This window comes from Falco biarmicus, chromosome 6, assembly GCF_023638135.1.
Source record: "Falco biarmicus isolate bFalBia1 chromosome 6, bFalBia1.pri, whole genome shotgun sequence".
NCBI classification, from domain to species: domain Eukaryota; kingdom Metazoa; phylum Chordata; class Aves; order Falconiformes; family Falconidae; genus Falco; species Falco biarmicus.
In genome coordinates, this window is record NC_079293.1 from 81297019 (window position 1) to 81319146 (window position 22128).

Here is a 22128-nt window from a genome sequence, read left to right on the forward strand (position 1 = left end):
TTAGCCACAATGTCAAAATTCTGGATAGAAACACTCATAGATGTAAAGTGATTAAAATTCTTACCATTGTTCTTGATCGGAAGGTCAAATATTTCTATATAGAAATTCCTTCATCAGATGAAAAGAAATTGTGTGTTGCACCTATGTGCTGTAAAATGTCTGCAATCTGCATTTTACTCTCCCTTCTTATATTCCAGAGAGTGAACTTCAGCTGAGAACTCTAAATAGCAAGTGACCACACAGAAAAACCAAGAAGTCTAATCTTTAAAAATTAAAGTGCTTGCTGCTGTATCTCCAAGAAGGTAACATTCCTCTTTGAACTCTCCAGAAAACAACACAGTTTTCTGTGTAAGAAAATACAATTATGTGAGAAGGAAAGATGGGGGTAATGTGCTGGCACCTCCTGGATTTAAATAACCACTCCAGTTTCTGGATATATATCTAAACTCTTGAGACAAGGGTGTCCACCTTTTTAAATTTTGGTCGTAAGATTATTACAGAATTAGAAAGATGGTCTTGCTTAGACAACAATTTTGATCTCTTGATAATACAGCCTGTTCTGGGGGTTAGATCCTAGAAAGGTCTCAGACACAGATTATTAACTTCTAGATCACCTGGGTAAATTAAAATCCAACCTTGGCTCCTTCTCCAGCATGAGTGCAGAATCAGGCAGCAAGCAGCTGTCTAAAGCCACCCTACGGAAATTCCTCAGGACAGTGACATGTCTGAAAATACTCTCCCGCCTAACTCACCTTGACCTCAGCCTGCAGGTGAGGATCCTTTGTCCCCCTTTTGTCCCCCCCATCCCCTCCAGCACACCTCAGTGCTTCTCACCATTCTTGCAGGGAACTGCGCACAGCTCTTTTCCTTCAAATGAGCAGCCGTGCAGCCAGACTTTTCTGCAGCAGCCTACTGGTTACACGGCTTCCCTGGGAAGGAAGGAACCCAGATCCAATCACTTTCCAGCTCTGGAGGGATTCGGACACACATCTCATCCTGCAAGTTACCATCAGCTCCTCCTTCCTTGGCTGAATCTGTGCCAAGAAGAGTTGGAAGGTCTTTTTCAGTCCAAGGCAGAGAAGCACTGATGGGCACTGCCCTGAGATGTGACATGGTACTGGGCTCCAGACCACGAACACTTGCACGATTCTGTATTTTACTCAACAACCACTAAAACCCACAGCAACAGGGTCAGGAGCAGGAATTGAAACACATGATTCCCCACTCCTGTAAGAATTTCCTTACTGCCAAAGCAGGAGGAATCACACGCAAACTTCCTGTGGCCTCTACTTTCCTGGTAAGTGCTTAGCAGTTGGACTGGTTAATGGAAATGGACAACACCACTTTCTCTATCAAGGTTTTTTAAAAGGAAGGATATCAAAGCAGAGAACTCAATCTTGATCACATACAGGAGATGCTGCAAAACAGCTCTCAGCTCTAAACTTTTTGGTTTCTGGGTCCTAGTCAGGATAAGAGCGGAGACAAGTGATGTTTTCAGAAAGCTCTGGGCATGCTCAGGCTCAAGCCTCCTAATGAACCATCACATCAAATTTTGGAGTGTTTAGTGATATCAGGTACCCTCAGCGTTTTCTGGAAGTTGAACAAGTATATCTGGATTGCAGTTTTGCATGTTGATGACCAAGAACTGTACTGGATCTATTCCTGAAAAGACAACCCAAACCGAATAGAGATGTACAAGTAAACAGCCCCGTGAACTGAGAGCCAGGTGACCTCTCTTAAGCAAGATGCACTGTCTTTTTGATGCTGATGAAAACAACCAGGGACTTCAATGCACAATGAGTGACAAAGTAGGCCAGGTATTTGCAAGATCCATGGAAGGTTCTTCTCCATCCTGCTGTGAACCAGTATACCTGCTGCCATGACTGACACTTGACAAGCCAGAAAGCTCTCAACAGGTTTTTATCATTCTAGCAAGGCTCCTGCATCTGCACATTTCCAGCTTGATTTTATTTTATGTGGCATTTATTCATTATTGTGTATCTTCTGTAACGCAGACTAACTTTATCTGAGTACAGGTCATTCTAAAGGATCACCAGGACATCACTGTTGGAATGAAATGCCAAGCTTACCTTATTTCTCACCTTGTCAAAGCTGTTCTTTTCAATTTGCCCCAGATTTCTGAGTGGAAAATCTAGTGACTAAGCTAAATAGATTCTGAAGCAACTAGAAGCCATTCCAGTGTGCCCTGTATAAACCGTTTGGATCTCACATCCTTCGGAAAGAAAAAAAATATCTTTTAACATGGAGGAATTTTCACACGGAAAATTTAAAGTTTCCTCCTTGGATCTGTTAACATGTGGAAAATGTCACAAAAAAAAAAAAAAAAAAAAAAAAAAAAAGAGAGAGACATTTTAAAAAATAATGCTCTCAGGGGTAACAGAAGATAATTTGCTCATTATCCCTCTTCTTTAAAGATATTGCCACACAAGATGCTTTTCCTGGGGCCTGAGAGAGAGAAGGGGGGCTTATTTGTGAAGCCTCCGTGGCAGGTAGCACGGGCAGGCACTGCAGCTTGTCAGCGTGGGTCCCATTAATAACCAGCACATCGGGGTCTGGGAAGCTCAAGCAAACTCTTGGCTGCAAAGGAGCTGTTCTGCCTCCTCAGGAAGCAAACCGCCTCAGTCCTTTAAATCACAAAGCAAGATGAAGCTTCTTTAAAAAACGCATGCAAATTGAGAAAAAACTTCAAAAGCAAATCAGGCAAAATGTCCCACCTCAGCCACTTTCAGACACGGAGCAGGAGAGTGCGTTCCCTCCTCCGCAGCGTGATGCGGTCTGATCCTTGGGTGAGCAATAACTAAGGAATGTTCCAACAACGGAAACCAACACGTTAACCCTCAGTAATACTGTACACGGAAAGAGCAAGGAGAACCCAGGACTCCTCACAGGCTTGCAGAGTTGAGGAGAAAGAAGTAGGACCCGAAGATGAACGTTTTGTGCGTGGCATTGCCATGGGAGCTGCTGGGGAAGGGTATTAAAGAGGAGTGCCGGAGAAGAAGGGACCCTGGGAGTGCTGTGGATAGACCTCAGTTACAAGAAAAAGAGGAAAACACAGGTTTTAAATCCAAGGTGATCACACCGACACAAGGGGGATGGGGAAGGAAAGGACTGTAGTATTCCCCTACAGGCCAAACAATCAAAGGCTGACAAATGTAATTACTTTCTTTAATCTCAAGATTTCTGGGGGACTGACGCACTACTTCTGAACACTTGAGGGAGGTGACGCTTTAAAGTGCAATCTAGCTTGGAGGAATGACTATGTAAAAATAGCACCTTCCTAACCCTACGTATTTGCTCTGTGCACGTATTCAGTCATGTCTGCTAGTGACAAACGACATTTTGATTACCTTTAGCTCTGCCAGCCTTACAGAACCAAGCAGAGGGATGAGTGTGAACTCAGTTTCACCCTGGACAACGCACCTAAGCTCCTGAACCACCTTGGCCTTAGCATCTCCCCCAAGTGCCTGGTTGGAAAAACATCGGTGGGGAACTACACAGGCTATCTCCGAGTGATGGCCGAGAGCCTCTGCGGAGAAGGAGCTGTCTGGGAGGAATATGCAGAAAATCAGATGAACGACCTAGTCCTAGTTTCAGCCCCTAAAAGCAGGGGCCACATTTTCCTTATAGCTGTGCAGTCCCTAAAGCTGCATTGCTCTTCAAAAGACAGGAATAATTAAAACAACATGCAATGTTTACATCAAAGTTCTTTTATTTAATATTTAAAGTTAAGAATCTAAATTATTATTAATACTGAGGAACTCCCCCGCCCTCCAGCAGTTTTTCTTGCTGCTGGAACCTTCCTTCCTGAACACAGGCTGTTTCTTTGTTTTTATCATCTGCATCACTGTCATTCTGATAAAAAGACTGCAGAAACTCTGCTCGCTGGGGATACTGCAGTCACTAAGCCTGCTGAATATCTGCAGTAGGCAAGTCACTGACCAAAATATTTACCATAAAAGGCTGTCTGCAAGGATCACACTGAGACCACGGATCAGCATCACCAGTGCTGCTTAATATCAGGCATCAGACCCTGGAAAAACTTGTATCCCTGCCTTTCTCAAACCACTCTTAATGCAGGACTACCCACCATTCTACACTGTTGAATATTTTATTCAGTCTTGCCTTAGAAGACTTGTGCGGTGAAGCTGCTGATAATTCCTTTGGGAGACTACGTCGTAGTCTTAAAAATCCTCAGCTACGAAACGTTTCCTGATATCCAGCCTAGATTTCTCATTTTCATCTGATTAATTCTAGTTACCCCACTGTGTTTATGCCCATCAAACACCTGCAGACTGGTATAGTGTGTCTTGCTTTTAATTGACAGTTAGACATTCCATATATATCTATATATAGCTCCTTAATCTTTTAATTTCTTTCTCTCTCACTGGAGTCATGTCTTAGCATGTGCTAAGGTAGTTTTGCTTTTTTCTTTGAGCAAAGCCAATGATTATTGTACACTGAACTAATAATGCACGAAAGCAAAGTCTGACAAGCAAACAGACATTTAAGAAACAATTTCATTTTTCAGTCTTCAGTCTAAAACCAAATATTCTACTAATCACATACTTACTGTGTACCAAGCTTCTTGTATTTACTAATTGAGAAAGCATCAATGGTGAGGGCATTCAGTATTATAGCTGGATACAAAATGTATTTCTCAAAGCACTGAAGCCACACATAGAGCCTTTCAAACCACATCAAATGAGCAGCATCTGAAATAGAGGTTCAGATAATGGATCATTTCATCAAAGAATCAGCATTTTTTGCACTGCAGTACTATAGAAGAAACCAGTTAGCTCACATTAATAAATATAACCAACCAATTCATGAAACAATGGAATTCATAATTCTTTTGCAATAGAGAATCATTTTGTTCTTTTCTGATTTTAGAGAGTATCTGTTTTGCTGCTTATAACTGCACTCATGAGAAGCACTCAGAAACAATAAAAGGTGGTACATGATAGATGGCAGTTTCTACATAATCCAATTAGTCACTATATTAAATAGTGCTTTTAGTGATGCAACGACTGCAGAGGGACCCTCTCCTGCTCTGGCACCGACCTGGTGGATGACCTAGGGAACTTCCTTTGAACTTTGCGCCTCTCCTTCCCCATCTTATAGTGGTGAAACACTGTTCATTAGACTGCAAAGCATCACTGACCTCATTGAAAAATGAAATATCCTTTGAGATCTAAAGACTGAAGAATTAACAGGAGCTAGAAACTGGCACAGATGTTTCTCAAAACACTTAAAACAGCCACTGTAAAAGTATCTGCCAGGATCACATCATTCACCAGTAAAGAGTATCTTTTTGCGTAGTAGAATCTTCTAACATCACAGTGCTTAATATGAATGTTAAACAAAAACTGAATGCTCTGTGCAATTCAACTGCTATAAGAACTTCAGTGAACTGAGTGCAGAAACACTTGTGTACAGACAAAAATAATGTCTTTATTCTCAACTGACCTCAGCCAGACAAGATTATTGGAAAAAACTGAACACAAAAAGGCAGAACGTGGTATTGACTCAGAAATAACAGTGCTAGCTACTGAACCTCCAATACTCTTCCTTGCAGAAACGATGCATACGGATCCCACACTCCCACATACACCTTTTCAATGACAGGCAAAGACGACGTGCTGAGCCAGCAGATTTGTATGTTCTGCAGGCACAGCTGTGTATTGTATAGGCTCAGAGAGAAAGATCTAAAAGCAATCCTTTCAAATTAGCTTTAAGTCATGTTTTACCAGCATCTTAAGCTAAGGCAATGCTCTTGCAAAAATCTGCCTTCAGAAAATATGATGAACTTCTGTTTCTTGTAATAATGTCAAAATATTTCCTCCTCTTATTATCTGAAGGCCACATCCTAAAAGCTCCTACATGCAGCAAAATGCCCATTTTGGAATCTAGCTGTTTTTCTCCATTCCTCTCCCTTCCTCCTGAACTACAAATTGCTCCCAGAGCTCCACTCAAGAACTTGATCCAACTGCCCAAAGCTGAGCTGTGTGTAAGAGCTCAAGCTTGAATAAAGAGATATGCATATCAAGTAGACCAAAAAGAAGGTAGCTGCAGGAGCAGGGAGAGATGTGTGCAGACAACGCAGACAGAAAAAAAAAAAAAAGCTTACATTCAGAGGGGGCCCAGGGAAAGATGTGGATGATTTGAAAAAGCTTTACATGAATCTGTGGGGTATAAAACAGCGGTGGGGAGAAGGAGAAAAAAAAATAGTCTCTAGTGTTTCAGGGTTTCTTTCCCACTCAGTCCTGCAGTGGTTTCTACACATCTATTATACCGTAAGTTCACAGATCTTGGCCTCAGCCTTTCTTCCTGCAGTCAGGCAAAACAATGACAAGTAATAAATGAGTTATCTCATAGGGGCATCATGAGAACTGGTCTGATGATTGCTATTCCGTGGAAGGCCTGAGAGTTTGAACAGCTCATTCAGAGTCTATGAAACAAAGCCAGGAATAAACTCATGGAATTGTCAATACCAGCTGCTCGTCTAATTGCAAGCCGCCATTTGTCTCCTCATAGCACTACACTTGTCAAAAATTAGGAACCTGAAAATGAAATTCTATGCAGTAAAAGCTCCTCACAGACATCTTCTTTTGTGTACTTGCCCTTTCATTGTCCACACCTGACAACTACAGGATACTGTCCTTTTCCAAGCTTCTCTTTCTATACAAACAGGGAACCTTTAAGCTCAACTCCCACATTTTTCTTACAGGGTAAAAGAAAGAAGACAGCCTGTCAGACGTATCTATCAAAGGGATTACACAACCTTTTCCTCAGCCTGTCTCATCTCAGAACATGATAAAAAGCCTCTGCAGCAGCCTAAGGGAGTGAAAAAAAAATTATATATATATATATAATTTTCTCTTGTTTTCTAACACACAACACCAGCTACATTTCAATAATACGTAAGCCCCACAGCGCAGAAATGGGCCACATATAAAACGAGGACTGCAAAAGAAGGAAAAAAGCCTGTTGCCCACAGCAGGCAGCATGGGAAATGCAGCTGGATCTCAAAGCAGAAGGAAACCCATCTGGGGAGATCAGTCTGGCAGATCTCTACCCTCAACCTTTTCAAAAGCTGAGTCATTACATTTAGGAAAACAATGTTTTCTGACAAATGAAGACAGACTTAATCAGGACAAGGGAAAGAAAACTTAGAGTAGTCTTTTATGATTAAGTGATGTAACAGACAATAAAACTCGGGTATTCATCAGAATTACTGATCATCAGGGAGAGGAAGCCCTGAACAATGTTTTCAGCTGGGCATGATCCTTAGTAAGATTTATATTTCTACTACACTTTCCTTGGCATATTGCAGTAAAAGTTAAAAGGCAATCTTCAATGAAGTCTCTTGGGTACTTTTTTCATACCCAAACCTTGTTTGGAAAGTAATCGTTTCAAAAGGTGTGATTTTTTATTTTTTTTTTTTTTAAAAAAGATTTAAATCCTTAATGCATGGTTTTGCAGAGAGTGATCTGAACTCTTTTGTTGTCTAGCTAAAGAACACTAAAGTCCCTCAGCAGACTGTGTTCTGACAATGCTGTCTTCAAACACCTCAGGAACATATATTGAGAATGATTAAGGCACAGGATCCATCAAGATATGACAAGCAAGCTTTTGGCTGGTAGCAAAAGCAAGATTAGAGCTGGTGTGGAAAAGAAAAAAACGAACACCTGTGCTTCTTGAAGTACACTGGCTGCTCGCAGAAATAGCTTTATCAGAACAGGAAATCAGACCTTGACACACTAAAATATTTACCGATACTAGCATGTATCAGGGCACTACCCACTGAAGCCAGCAAACATTAGCAAGAACAAATCTTCAAGAAAATTTCACAGTTCCTTTCAATTCTAATGTTCCTCTAAGAGTGTTCTGATGGAAATTGGAACTCTCAGTGGCACTACCCTTGCTGTTCAAAGGATATATAGTTATATGCCAGAAAGTAGAAAAATTCTGCCTCAGTTTCATCAATCATTTAAGTTTTTAAATTATATAAAATGCCAATCTATTAAGCATGAACTATAACGTATCAAGCGACACAGCGAGTAACTACCGTAATGTAAAAGCAAAAGGCAGATCAAATGATGGCTCGTGAAAGGCCATTTAGGGCCAGTAAGATGATTAAGGGATAGGTGCATTTGACACAGGAGAAGAAGCTGAGAGAACTGGGATTGCTTAGGCTTGAGAAGACAAGACTCAGGGGTATATTATTAATGCCTGATTGAGGGCATTTTGGCAGTATAAATACTTAATGGGGAGGGTGAAGTGATGGAGCCAGACTGTTCTCAGTCGTGCCCAGTGATGGCACAAAAGAAAGTGGGTACAAACTGAAATTCCATTTCAACATACTTAAGAAAAAAAAAAACCAACCCAACCCAACCTTTCTTACTGTAAGGATGATCACATGCTAGAACTTGTTGTCCAGAACAGTTGGGAAGTCTCCATGCTTGAAGATATCCAAAAGTGGACAGAGCTCTGAGCAACCTGCTCTAGCTGACCCTGCTCTGAGCAGGGGCATTGGACTAGACAATCTCCAGAGGTGCCTGCCCAGCCGCAGCCGTTCTCTGCAGTGGTCTCAGGAGACTACTTCTACAGGTCCACAGATGTGCTGATGATGGGGGGGGGGGGGCGGGGGGGGGGCAGGAAATGGAAATGATGGGCTATGCATGCTATTCAGAAGAGAGAAATGTAAAGCATAATTTATTCTCCCTACTCTGTTCCTTCTGAATATTATTTTTTTTTAAACCAAGACAAGCTGCAAGTCATTGCATCCATTCTTTAGGAAAGATTTTATTACAAACCTCTCACTTCCCGTTGCTGGTGCTCTTTGCTTTTAAGGATGGGGTGGGAAATCCACAGCCAGGGGTGATGCTTGCGAAGCTGAGGCAGTAGGTAATGTGTTACAAATCCCACAGTCCATGCTAAAGCAAACAGGACAATGCTGAGAAACGGCTGGGCCAAAAGAGAAAAAAAAAAACCAGGAACACAGTTATAACTTGCCAACAACATTTTTATATAAAACTTCTTTTTTACATTTTTTTAACACTTCTTATAATTGTAATTTTTGTGCAATTAATTTTTATTCCTATGTTCAAACCCTCTGACTCCATAGGTGGATATGGACTTTGAAATATGTATTTTGCACACACTATTAACCAAATTTTTCCTCCCTAAATGAAAGAAAAAAGGCAAGTGATCAGGCTTATTCATTCTGTCCCTCAGGTTCTGTATTATAAAAGAGCTGTGGACATGCAGAGGTTTAAAGAAAGAGACAGCAAATAAGTAACAATGAAATTAATACAAATATCCATAAACTAACTGCCTTGCACAAAGAATGTTATCATGACTAGTATGTACATTTTCACTCACTTTTCCCACAATCTGTATTCTTTCCAGTTAAAGCACCCTGTGGTTTTGCGTAAGAGATAGTATCTTAGGGGGGAACAAAAATAAAGACAGATACACACCCTTAATGATAGAAACACAGTACTGGCACTGACAGCAAATGACAGAACAGCAGCTGCTGTGCAGACAATGAGATCCGATTTCAAGATTTCTTTCTGTGAAAATAAATATTTTATACAAAATTAGCAAACCAATACTATTTTAACCGAAGTAAATGAGACTGTTCTCAATTACTCACAGTCTGCATTGTGATAAGGCTAATCAGCACTCCCTGATACAAAAGTATTTTCTCCTCTCTGCTTTGGGAAATTATTTCTTCACACTCTAGGTTCATCAAAGTAATCACATTTACATTCATCATGCCTAATTTTAAATTATATTTTTAAATTTTAAATAATGTAGTTTTAGGGTTGAAGAAATGAAAGCAATACATTTTCATACTGAGTCTGATTCTGTTTAAGGAATATAACTTTTATGTTATGACTTTTTTATTTTGGGGAATCAAAATTCTGGTTCCATTTCCTATTTGCAAGCTTTAAAGTTTCTTCAGATTCACTTTCTCTTGCATTACTGAAATGACTCATGCTTCTCTGTAAAGTCTTCAGAGACACAAAGTTAATACATTTATTATGTTCTAAAGTGACATGTCCCATTCTCTGATTTTCTGTATTGGAAGCCAAATTTTGGCAAGATTTTATGGATTTCAGGCAAGGCCTTTTCCTAGCATCACTGAATGATAATGAAAGGACACGTCTGCCTTTACATAAAGATCTATAACTAGGGTAGGAGTAATTTTGTTTCTAAAGATTGGAAAATATCACTGTCTTCCCAGCCCATTTTTCTTGTGATTAAAATGTCATTCTCAGTAAACAAACAAACAAGATAGCTTGCGATCTGTGCTATCTTCCGAATTGTACTTCGGAGGTCACCCAAGTGTCTTTGTGAGTAAATGAAAAACTTGTCTTAGATTTATGAGAGGGGCATTTGAGTTCAGCACTCAATACTACTGCTAAGTCATCAAATGAGTAACTATTTGTAGCTTTTGGTTTAGAAACTGACTTACACTTTAATTCAAAGACATCTAGAAAAAAATAGGTGAAATGCAACACTTTTGTTAGAATTAGCTCATCCGATGTCCTGGTGCTGCAATCTAGGTAGTCTTCATGTATCTCATCAGAGAAAAATTAAAAAAACTAAAATAAAGATAGGATAGCAAAACTACGAGTAACAGAGACAAAAAGAAAGCAGGCAGAACAAGCAAACAACAGAAGGGTTGTGAATTACAGGGGAAGCTGGCAGCAATCACTATATTTAGGCTGCCTATCGCTCCCTGTTATGAAAGAAGCTTCTTAGCAAAAGGTCAGGAGCACCAGCACTTCCACTTACTGCAGCAGCCCTTTGAAATTCAGCAGGACTAAAAAGCCTTCAGGCTCAAGAAGTACTCTTGCTTTGTCCCAGGAAACTCCAGTCTGGCTTAGCTGAATTCTCAACCCATCGCCACTGCTCTTCCCTTTCCCAGGCTGCTCCGGAGCACCTACCTCCAAAAGAAGAGGGCTCCCTCCCCTCCGAGAGCCTTGCCCTCTCCAGGCAGCCCTGTACTCCGCAGGGACTGTAAGTAGGAAGGTGTAGGAGCAGAGTCAGGTCTTCCTAAGCCTTCCTGACCATCTTTTCAAAACACAGCCCTGCTGGTCTTGCTCCTTGCTTCTTGGCCATCATATGCAACAGGAGAAACACAACACGAGGGACCTCTCACAGGAAAGGTCTTCTCTTCCCCTGGTCCCTGCCTCTCCTCACAGGTCCTCTCCGTGCGGTTCAGACCTCCTCTCACTAGCAAGTTGTGTACCCATCTCTAACTCAAGTTGGTTTAGTATGCAGAGCAGTACGCAAAAAACCCGGTCAAAACCCTGATAAAGATGGGTAAGGGAATTACTGCCAATGCATGTAATGTAAGTATTTTTTTAAAAGATGTTGCATACGAAATCTGTGTAAAGCAGCAGTTATTTAGCTTTTAAAATTCAGCATCTGAGACAGTTAAGCAGTGCCAGATTTATATGGCACTATTTCAGCCCTTTTGTGAGTACATATTATGAAAAGTCTCGATCAAGTATCATTTTCTGCACAGCTGAATCTAACTACTCAATAATCTAAAACAAGCTTATAGGAACAACAAACACACTCCAATCATATTTTCAAGCTCTTCTGTACAACCAGAAAGGATTACTATTAAAATAACTCATTTCTCTCACAATTGGTTGACTGAAGAAGCTGCCACTTTAAGAACTACATCAAAGTAGTTAGCTGTAAAGTCAGCAGAGGTCATAATAATGGACATTTTGGGGCAGGGCAGCGTCCTAACTTTCCATTCTGTGCCAGGTCACCAAAGAGAATCTTTGCTAAAGATTACGTTCAGAAGAGAATGTATTGCACAGATTATATTGCACAGGACTAGTATTTCCCACCTTTCCCATTTTTGAGTTTGCAAGCATCCTTTTTAGGGTGCTTTCACTGTTTTTGACACATTAACAATCCCATACAGGAAAAGGCCTACGCTTTTAAAGCAGCGGTTATTATTCAGGTATTTAAACCCAAATTTGACAACTGCATTGCAACTCTGGCAACATCTAAAGTATTTAAAGTATCATATACACCCAGGCCTGCCCTTTTACCCTTGCAAAGAACTGCTTCAAAATGTAAATGCACCGCTCAGCTGCTGACTTGCACAATGGCCCCCACAGGAGCTTCTTCTTGATGTGGCAGACACTTTCAAACTTTGCACAAAATTCAGGTTTATTCCTTCCCAAACCTGAGAAGTAGTTGCTTTTGTTTCATGTCATGCCATAGTGGTCACACGCCCCCCCCAGGAAATGACTGACCCTGGGCTGTTATCTCTGGTTGAGGGGGATTCAGAGCCACCTTCCAGGAAAAAATCTGGGGCATCCACCTGCAGGCTGCTGTGGGTGCATCTGTGGCTGCCACCCTTCCTGCCGAAGGCAGCTAGCTCCTGCAAAGCATGTGTCTACCTTAGACACAACTCCGTTCCCCATCCTGCACTTAGACCCAGCTGTCTAAAAGCAGGATTTTGGACTCTGTTCCCAAGGCCAGGCACTTAACTGAATGCTGAATAGCCCTACAATGTAATTCCCGAGTCCTTCATTGCCATTGCTTCAACATGGAAAAATCTCTGCAGTGAGAGATAATCACTGTTACAGCTTGGACTGAAAGCAGGTGCTCTTTTTCCTCCATTTTACACTCAAGGAAAAAAAGAAACCCCAAAACAGCATTGCTCAAAAACTAGAATAAAGAAATAAGGAACACCTCAACTAGATGTGTGAACTGGAGCTGCACACCAGGTAACAAACCCACTTATAGGACAACATCACTACCTTTGAAGCCTCAGAGATTTTACAAGCAGAATATACTATAGCGACACTTTTTTTTTTTTTCTTAATTATCATAGAATCGTTTAGGTTGGAAAAGACCTTTAAGATCATCAAGTCCAACCGTTATTTTCAATTATGCTTTTGCAGCATTGTACAAATCCTTTTACTAGCTATCTAAATGTTTGTATTAAAGGCCAAGAAGGAAGCTGAGTTTGAATGTAACACATTAGCACCCTCAGGCCACTGGTTAATCTAGTAATCAGCCATGTGGATGCCTACAGAAATTAATTATAATGGTAGGAAGCCCCATTCTCAAAGTTGAATGGTCAATTATCCATCACAGCTGCTTTATAATTCAGGCTTCCAAAGCTGGCAATTCTTACACAGCTATTCAAGCAAAGGAAAACAGTAAAGGTCATGTAACTAAACATTAGAAAGGCTGTATTTATTATTCCTAACATCAATGCAAAGCCACTACAGAATACAACACATTAATTTTCAGTATTAACCTTGTTTGCTTTCAGCTCCTTGAGGAGGTGACTTGGTTCTGTATGCCTCAGGATTTCTGATTAAAACAGGTCCTATTTAAATGGCATGTTATGTAGACCATATGTCTGTATATAGACCAGGGCAAGGCTGTTGTGTTGCATCCTGCCCCTTCTTGCTGCTGACAAGGGGTTAGGAATACTCTCCTCACAAAGGAGCACTCCAAGAGGAAAAAATGACCTACCACCATGGAACCTCCTTCAAATACTGACTTGTCATTTCACCCAGCTTCTGAACTGTTTGAAGATCCTCTTGCAGAAGTTCTGGAAGCTATTTAAAATTTGCTTTTAAGAGTCAGCAGAGTCCTACACCCTAAACATGACTGCTGTTGCTGAAATACGTCAGCAGAGATGAGGCTTGATTGTGCTCCTCAAACCTGGGGCACGTGCATTTTCTCCTACCTCCCCAGGTAGTTCTTCCCCACTTGCTCTATTAGCACTGCGCTGAGATAGCAGTGGGAGTCTGCTGGCAAACTGGTGTTTAACTGAGACAGAGGTACCAGATAACACAGGGGTTAGACAAAGAGCCTGCACTAATCAGAAATTGCCCTCTCTTTCTTCAGGACATCTCCCAGTGTGCAAGAATTAGCGCTGCTAATTGATATCGTAAGCAAACAATTTGCTTACAGTTTTTATACAGATTGAGGGTAGCCTGGACAGAGAGCCAAAGAACAAGAAGGCGAAGAACTAGCAAGCTCCAGCAACACTGGAGGAAAACAGCCTCTGTCTAAAAGCAGCAGCAGCAGCAGCATGGAGCATCAAATGTACAGAGCAGAAAAGTACCAGTCTCCCAAACCAGGTATACTCTGGAAAGCAAAAGGTGCCAGGAACCCCACTTAGTTAAATGCAAAAAACACTGGCAAAACAAGACAGGAATGAGGCATGGTGAAGGGAATGGTGTGAAGTGAGGCATGGTGAAGTCCTGTGTCTGGCCAGTCCCACCAGAGTCCTCCCTGTGCTTCTGCATCTTCTGCCCCAGCGGCTCAAGGGCCCAAGTGCAGTTGAACCACTGAGTGACTGTGTTAGTATACTAAGACATCAGAACCCTGTCCACATTCTTGACGTATTTTTATGTCAGTCATCTGCTGTATGACCTCATTTTGAAAATACATCCAAGATCTTAGATGCAAATTTATTTGGTTTTTGGGGTTGTGTTTTCAATATACTGAAGCCTTGCTCAAAGCTTCCCTCTGCACTGTGAAACGGAACCAGTTAAGTGGGCAGCCACAGCAACCGTGCCAGTCCCTCGGCAGCACTCCATCTGCAGAGCAGATGAGATCAGACTCCCCTGCTCCAGGAAGGGCACTATCAGCAAAAGACACAAGTAGGTTACAAATAAGTGGGAACGAGAAGCTTTCCATCCAACCTGCCGTACAGCCCACATATAAGAATGGACTGACAATGAACTGCAGCAATAACCTGCACATCAGAAATACCACAGAGTATAGCAAAACTTTCACAGAAATACTTGGGCTTTTTTGACTCTGTTACTAGCTGAATGCTGAATGTTCATATCGCAGTATGACGCTGTTGCAAACAGTTTAGTTTGCAAGAAACTGTATACAAGCAACAAGCAATGGACATATCGCCTAAACTTACGTGGGCCTTACTACAGTAAGCAATTTAAAATAACATTATACATGGTAGAATATATCTATAAATAGCAATAGCAAAGAAAAGTAGGAAACACTGGCAGTGTGAGATCAACTCATGTGCTGAATGTAGGCTGTGTAACACCTTATAAAATGCCCAACAAATGATTCAAGATGTACAGGAGAGATCCATCCCTTTGAAGGGACATCTGGAGACCAGGCCAGCTACCCCACGAGCCACCTGCGCCACTAGGCACCACAGGCTTTCAGGTCATGTCTAAGGGTCAAAAAAAGGCAGTCTGTCTTCCAGGCACTCTCCAAACGCTCCCTGCTTCTGCGAGCATTCAAGAGTTTAGGAATAATTGCAAATACATTGCAAACGCTCAGATGCAGGCGTTAGGGACACGGTCAGGAAGGGCTGTCTGAGAGCCAGGAAGCAGGACAGTTCATGGCTCTAAGAAATGTCAAACACCCCTTCATACTTCTGGAAGCTTGACAATCTTACCACATGAACTCTTTATAAAATCAACTTCCACCGGGTAATAGTGAGGTTATTCAATATAAAAAGACCTGAAAAGGAAGATGGGTCGCTTTGGATGTTTAAGCTGAAGTTACGGGAAATAAGCTGACACAAACCTAGAGCTATGTGGCAGACAGCAGGAAATAAACAGCCTGCCAAGCAAAGAAGAGACAATGAGATGGCAATGCTTGACACCAGGCATGTTCCTCCCTCCCGCATACTAGTCAAGCTTCACATCCTTATTCCATCTCCAGGGGACAAGTCTGGTCTGTGCTTTACCTGGTTTGGCTGGGGTGGAGGACATACAGGTCAAGAGTAACTCCTAGCACAGAAAAAGGCATTCCTGAAAACTAGGTCAACCCCTAGATCTAGAAAAAGGATTAACAGGGGCTGTTTTAAAAACACTTAATTCTGTGGAGCAAATCTTGTCCCCCTCCAATGTAGACAGGGAATTTGGCGGGACCGCTCACCTTTTTGAATGCTTGTTGAACAGTCCAGCCTACCTTGCACACACCAGGTGGCCAGCTTGTAACTCTATGCACAGAACCTGCATTAGCTCCGAGTACCAGGATGAGATGCCCCATTCCCCAAGCTCTAAGGGTCCATTCCCCATCAGCTATATTAAGGAATCTATGTTGCCAAGCCCTTCAAAGGAACTCTTCAGAAAGGAAAATTGCAATATCCCCTTTCTCCCTTCTAGCTTCACTGGAAAGAAGATGTAGAAGAACTTCTCTCGGTTTCCATCTGTGGATTTAAAGGAACAGGGTATATACCCTCCCATTTTCTGTGCTTTTAGTAATTTAAAGATTTGCATTACTAAATGAGAATATTTAAAAGGTCTCTCAGTGGGGAAAATGGATGGGAGAGAGCTTTAAACAGAAAGTAATGGAAGAAAAGGTCTTACCACTGATTCTCTCATCTTTTCTGGGAGTGGATCTGCTGATGAATCTTCAAATCGTTGACGTAGATAGTGAGGGACATATTTGCACTGAATAAGGGACCTGTAAAAAAAAAATCCTAGTTAGGATAATTTTGAACATGTCTAACAGATACAAATATTCCTGGGGGGCTGAGGAGGAGGAACAGACCCAGATTTCCTTCCTCGCATATGCAGCAGCTATCTTATCTCTGTATAGCTGAAGATTGACACAAACCAGCTCCACCTGTGATCAGGGTAGAACTTCCTCATCAAAACATTAAGGAGTCCCAGCAGTCCAATCAATATGACTCAGGCATTTATAGGCTTAAGCAGAGAGGGAACTGTTGCATTCATGCCTTTTATTAATGTTTTAGCTAAGCTGAAACCAATATGGGAGCTCTTTAGACCCATGTTAAAAAGGCCAAAGAAGTTATTTCTGTATAAATTGTATATTAATCCTTAGCTCAAGATTTATGTGCTACCTCTTCCTCCATCTTGAAGTTTATGGCACAAGCCATCCCTTAAATACTGCTTCCAAGCTCCTTAACTTCCTTTAATTAAGTTCAGAGCTGTTTAAAAATGATCTTAAAACTTTTTTGTGAAGGATTATCCATTTTTATCATGATTGCACAATAAACATTTGATGCTGTTTTAACATTAAGATATTTCACAACCATTTCAGCTGCTGAAGCTTTGATTAAGAACATAAAGAAATCAGTAGCTAGCTTTAAAAGTTAAAATGGATTTAATGGTGTAAGAGTACTGCCTTAAAAATTTTAAGGAAAGCCAAGTTTCTGTTTTATTAAAGAAATTAATGAACTGGTGTGTCCTTCCTGGGGAGTGGGAGAAAAGAATACATTTAAATTACTTCAAAATTGGAAGAGCTCACACTTCCATGCTGATTTGCAATTTACCTGTGTATATTTTACTCCAAGGCTAAACAAATCTCCCTAATACAGCAAGCAGCTTCACTTCCTTCCATACTGTAATGGTCGATGAACTACACACCACCTACACAAAGCTCGATCCAGGTCTAATTGACATCAGTGCTAGACACAGTAGGCTTTGGGTAAAGTTAATGGCAATAGATATAAGCAGGTCTTGTTGCTTTGCCACATCAGAACCTAGTGATGTATAAATATCAGATTTCCTGAATCTTCTGAATGGTAAAGAAGGAATTTCTCAGCTCTTCATAAGATTTACCAGGATGCCAATTTTCTGCTAATCCTTTCCTTTCTCCTCAGAATTCTTTTCCTTTTCCCAAGTTTCCCTCCTCAACTACAATCTTGAATGGCCTAAAAAGCCCTTCACTTTCCCCTTCTCCCTCCTGCATTAGAACTGTGCATCCAGTCACCCTGACTTACCATATGCTTACTACAACCTTCACACAGTAAAGAGCCTCACCTCAAGGCACACACAGCGCACCTCATGAATCAAAGGAGAGAGCCTGTGGGTCTCCCCACAGCCCCTCTGCACTGGTCTAGGGTAAGACTGAGGTGTCTGTGAAGCAGGATCCCAGATGGCACGGTGACACCAGCCGCGCAAAACCCACTGACTCGCTTAATCCCAAAGCCACATACTTAGATACCCAACTGCTTGTGGACCACCACAGCTCCCGTAACGGCCATATAGCACGGCTCCCACATGGGAAAACTCACATTTGCCACCCCTGAGCTATGGATCTACGAACTCTCTCACGTCACTGCAACATGCAGATCACAACGTTGGGTCTTCTCCCTGGATCTCCCTTGTTTGCAATGCCAGCTCTTGATATACACTACCTTTCCTCAGCTACTTCTAGCAGACTGTGTCAGAGAAGAAAAGGAAGGAATTAATCTCAAACAGAGAGGCATATCCTGCTGACAGGGACCCTCAGCAAGAGCTGGAATTGAGACATCTCCCCAGTACATCAAATGTCCTTTCTCCTTGCCACAGCGCACATTCTGCAACTCCAGTACCCTGAGCAACCCCTCAAATAAATCACTATTCTCCAACACGGCAAGCACACAATTTCCCAGAGGGTGAAATCTGCTTCGGAGAATTTGGATAGTGTTGTTCAAAGAGCACCAGCCCTACCAGCAATCTGACCGCAGCACTTCATTTATTTCCAGGACTGACACCAACCAGGCAAATGTGGCAAGGAATTTCCACCTCATCACAGTACTTTCAGAAGACAGTCCCCGTGGTTCTGAAACCCAGGCATCACTCTGGTTGAGTGCTGTATGGAGTAATCAGTAAATAACATTTACAGGCAACTTACATCAGTACAGATGGGTCACTGCTTTGTCTGCTGAGGTGATAAGAAAGTGCAACTAGCAGACCACAGAAAGCAGAGAACAGTGCTGGAATGTGTTGTGCATCCCAGGGTTCCTGAACAGAAGGGCAGAAAGCAAAATATTTGTAAGTTAGGAATGCAGAACTTAAATAAAAAAAAAATAAATAATCAATTAAGTAGGCTAAGCCATACATGCAGTGTTAAATGCAGAGCATCTAAATCTGTACACCATCTACCAAGGATTGAAAATCCTTTTTTCATATCAAAGTCTACTATTGTGAAAAAAGACTGCAATTAGAGGCATGTTTTGTGATCACATTATGTAATTCCTCTATAATCAGCAATTAGCCAGGAAACCAGATGAAAGGCAGGTTTTCTTTCCTCTTTAATGAAACACTAGAGGCAAATTCTCATTAAAATGAGATGCGAGTGAAATGAACTGCACTGTATTTGTCTAAACTCTAAACTGATACTTAGTTACTTGATCTGTGGCCAGACTGCATGCAACAAATGCCAATGTCACCTACATAAGGCACCACGCTACCGTTCTGGCCCCTCACTCTCGAATCTTTCTGCTCCTTTGTACGTTGCATCCAGGCCCTCCTGGATGGCAATTTACACTCGTCAGCACACTCCAGGTGTAACTAAGATGAAAAACTGTCTCTGGGTGACTTAAATACCTAAAATTGGCTAGAAATAATAAGAAAAAGAACATGAAGCTTAAGGAACGCTTATCAAGACAAGCTTCATCTGTGGAGTCCTCAGCTACAAATTAGGGATCCTAAGACATACTCGCAAGTCCTGGCTGTAAAAGGACAGAGATTTTGGCTGTGAATGATACAGAAACTTGGTGGATCAGATCCATAGCCATTTCACTTTACTAGACTTGTTGTGCCTCCACACAACTTCTACCTGATGAACTGAACATGAGGTCACCAGATTCTGCCATCAGAGAACTTTTTGGGTAGGTTTTTGAGAAACAGTGCTTGTAGGATCTTTAAGCTAGCACAAACAAGGCATCTTCTGCACCACATCTTTTGCTTGAAAACCTTCACAATTTGTACAGGGCCAATATTTTCACAGAATAAAGTAGGTTTATTAGTCTTATTTTGCCCAGTGCTAAGTGTGTTTTCTTAGCAAAGCTGACTCACATTAAGAAACACTCAATTTCTTTCAGGCGCAATGAATACCTGAGTAAGACAAACTGATTTTCTTTTAAGGGACAAACATCCAACCCACTGCAACATGAGGTTTCTTTGGAACTTAACCCTGAAAATCTCATTATCCTAAGAGCAGTATCACAGAAGTGAAATTTTAATACCAAGAATCACCTTCCCCTCATCATACTGAACACTGCAAAGATGAAAGACGGAAGCGCCTAGTTCTATCAAACAATCCTCCTCAAAACAGTCATTACAAACAAAAGAGAGATTTACACAGTATTACTGGAAGAATCTAGCACCATTTGTTTGACAAGTTAAACTCTGCCATCCAATTCCACACTTCATTTCATTGTTCCCAATTTTGGGGCCAAATAATTTTTGCGTTAGCTTTTCCCACGCTTAGTTTCAGGTCAGAAATGCATATTCTTCAAAACACTCAAGGAAACTAACCGAAGCCAAAATGTTCTGAATATGGCTGAATCACAGCCTACCCAAATATCCATGGCATTCCCAAGGAAATACAACTGTGTACAGATCCACGCGGCAGCTCCTAGTGCAGGACTGTCCCTTTGCCCTGCAACTTCTTTCAAAAGCAAAATCCTGCAAAGAGCCCGGCAATATCCCTGGTATTGAAATGTGTCAGGAGCCAATTTGAGAAACCATTCTGCCCTCTTTCTACTGTAAAACTACACATGGCCAGTTCCCCATATTAATGTCTCAGGAACTCTTTACTTCCATCTTTTCTATCTATCGTACACAGCTTCTGCGTCTGGCTTGCCCGTGCTCCAGTTCCAAAGTGTCCCTTTCCCCTCAAAGCTCAGCTGTCAAGGAGCCAGCAAGGCCGGCAGGACAGGCATCGATATTTGCTATGTGCCTAGAAAGCAGGATTATCCAGAATAATGCTGCACAATGGTGTACAAAACAGGAGAATGAACAAAGGTGTCATTTCTCCGACATCAGCGTGATATAACCTGCTCCATTTTGTCATTTTCCTCCCCTACTAATGATTCCTGGTAGAGCTTTAAATTAAAAAGATGAAAAAAACAATATAGCTGATAATTGGGCAATGATTCTTCTCAGTGGGAAAACAGGAATGACAGGTTTTAGTCTTGGAAGCTGGTATTATCTGTCATGCTAGACAGGGAGTTTGACTTCCTACTTTACCTCATTTGATTGAGGTGACATGTAGTGCTTTCATATACAGTTTTGACTTTGATGCAGACACTCACGTAGCCATTTTTAAAACAAGTGAAATGGACTTACAGGGTTAAGGATGAAAGTGATGAGTTACAACAGACCCAGTGGTGGGGGGTGTGCGTGTTCCATTCCAACCACAGAATCGCCTAATCCCAAAACAATCCACTAAAAAGGAAGATAAAGGTGACTTTGAACTTACAAGCCTTTTACCACTGGTGGAGGTAGGGAGGCAAATGTATTTTTTAAAAGTGGTGATATTAGTTTTCTGTCTTACATTATTTATGTTTTTCACTTCTTTCTTCCCTTAAAAAAAATACGCGTGTAGCACACTTAGCTTTCAAAGATAGGCTCGAATAAATCATATGTCCTACTCCAGAGACAAACAGTGCTCTGAACAGAGAACCATTTGTGGTAAGTAGAAATTCTTGTTACTTTTTTTTTTTCCTTTTCTTTTTTCTTTTCTTTTTTTTTCCCTTCCTTTCCCCCCCGCCCCCACCCCCCAGAATACTCCTTGCAACTCAACAAAGACTTTGCAGATTGCTGCAGCATTAGCATCATCGAAGGTGAAGGCGTTACCATGGTGGCTGGCTTTTTAAATATGGAGACAAACTCCAGTTGTTCTTCACTATGCACACACCCGTGATTTTCCACTCTCTCATGATTTCATCATTATTCATAGAATGGTTGGGGTTGGAAAGGACCCTTAAAAGTCATCTAGGTCACCCCCCTGCAAATCAACCAGTCTTTGGTCTTTCTCCTTAGCTCTACAACCCACCTTTAGCATGGTTCTGTGCTATTGCTCCTATCAAACAATACGCAGGACAGCCGTTGACAGCCAGCCATTCTAAATGCGTGATAGTAAATTGAAAGAAAAACTATCATCCTATTTCTGAACTTATAAAATACTTTCTGATTGAGATTGCAAAAGGGAATACTCCCTGTGCCCTCAAAGGCATGAGAAAATGGTGACAATAACTTGTTCTCGACAAAGTTATCTAATAAGCTTAGCTATATTGCCATGGATACTTGTTTTCAGTGAACACTAGCAACCAGGAAATGTGAAGTATTCCAGAGCCTTACATTACAGTGGTTAGAC

The 22128-nt window shown here is 41.4% G+C and overlaps 1 protein-coding gene across 1 annotated transcript in view; it reads right to left on the reverse strand.

Moving 5' to 3' along the window:
- PCNX2 (pecanex 2) overlaps nt 1-22128 on the reverse strand; it is a 159744-nt gene that overhangs the window by 72990 nt on the left and 64626 nt on the right. Inside the window, exons 16-20 of the mRNA XM_056342869.1 lie at nt 18658-18767; nt 16383-16479; nt 9504-9596; nt 8838-8988; nt 4592-4733 (exon numbers count right to left, since the gene is read on the reverse strand). Of these exons, the coding sequence (XP_056198844.1) occupies nt 4592-4733; nt 8838-8988; nt 9504-9596; nt 16383-16479; nt 18658-18767 (593 nt within the window). The remainder of the gene's footprint in view (nt 1-4591; nt 4734-8837; nt 8989-9503; nt 9597-16382; nt 16480-18657; nt 18768-22128) is intronic.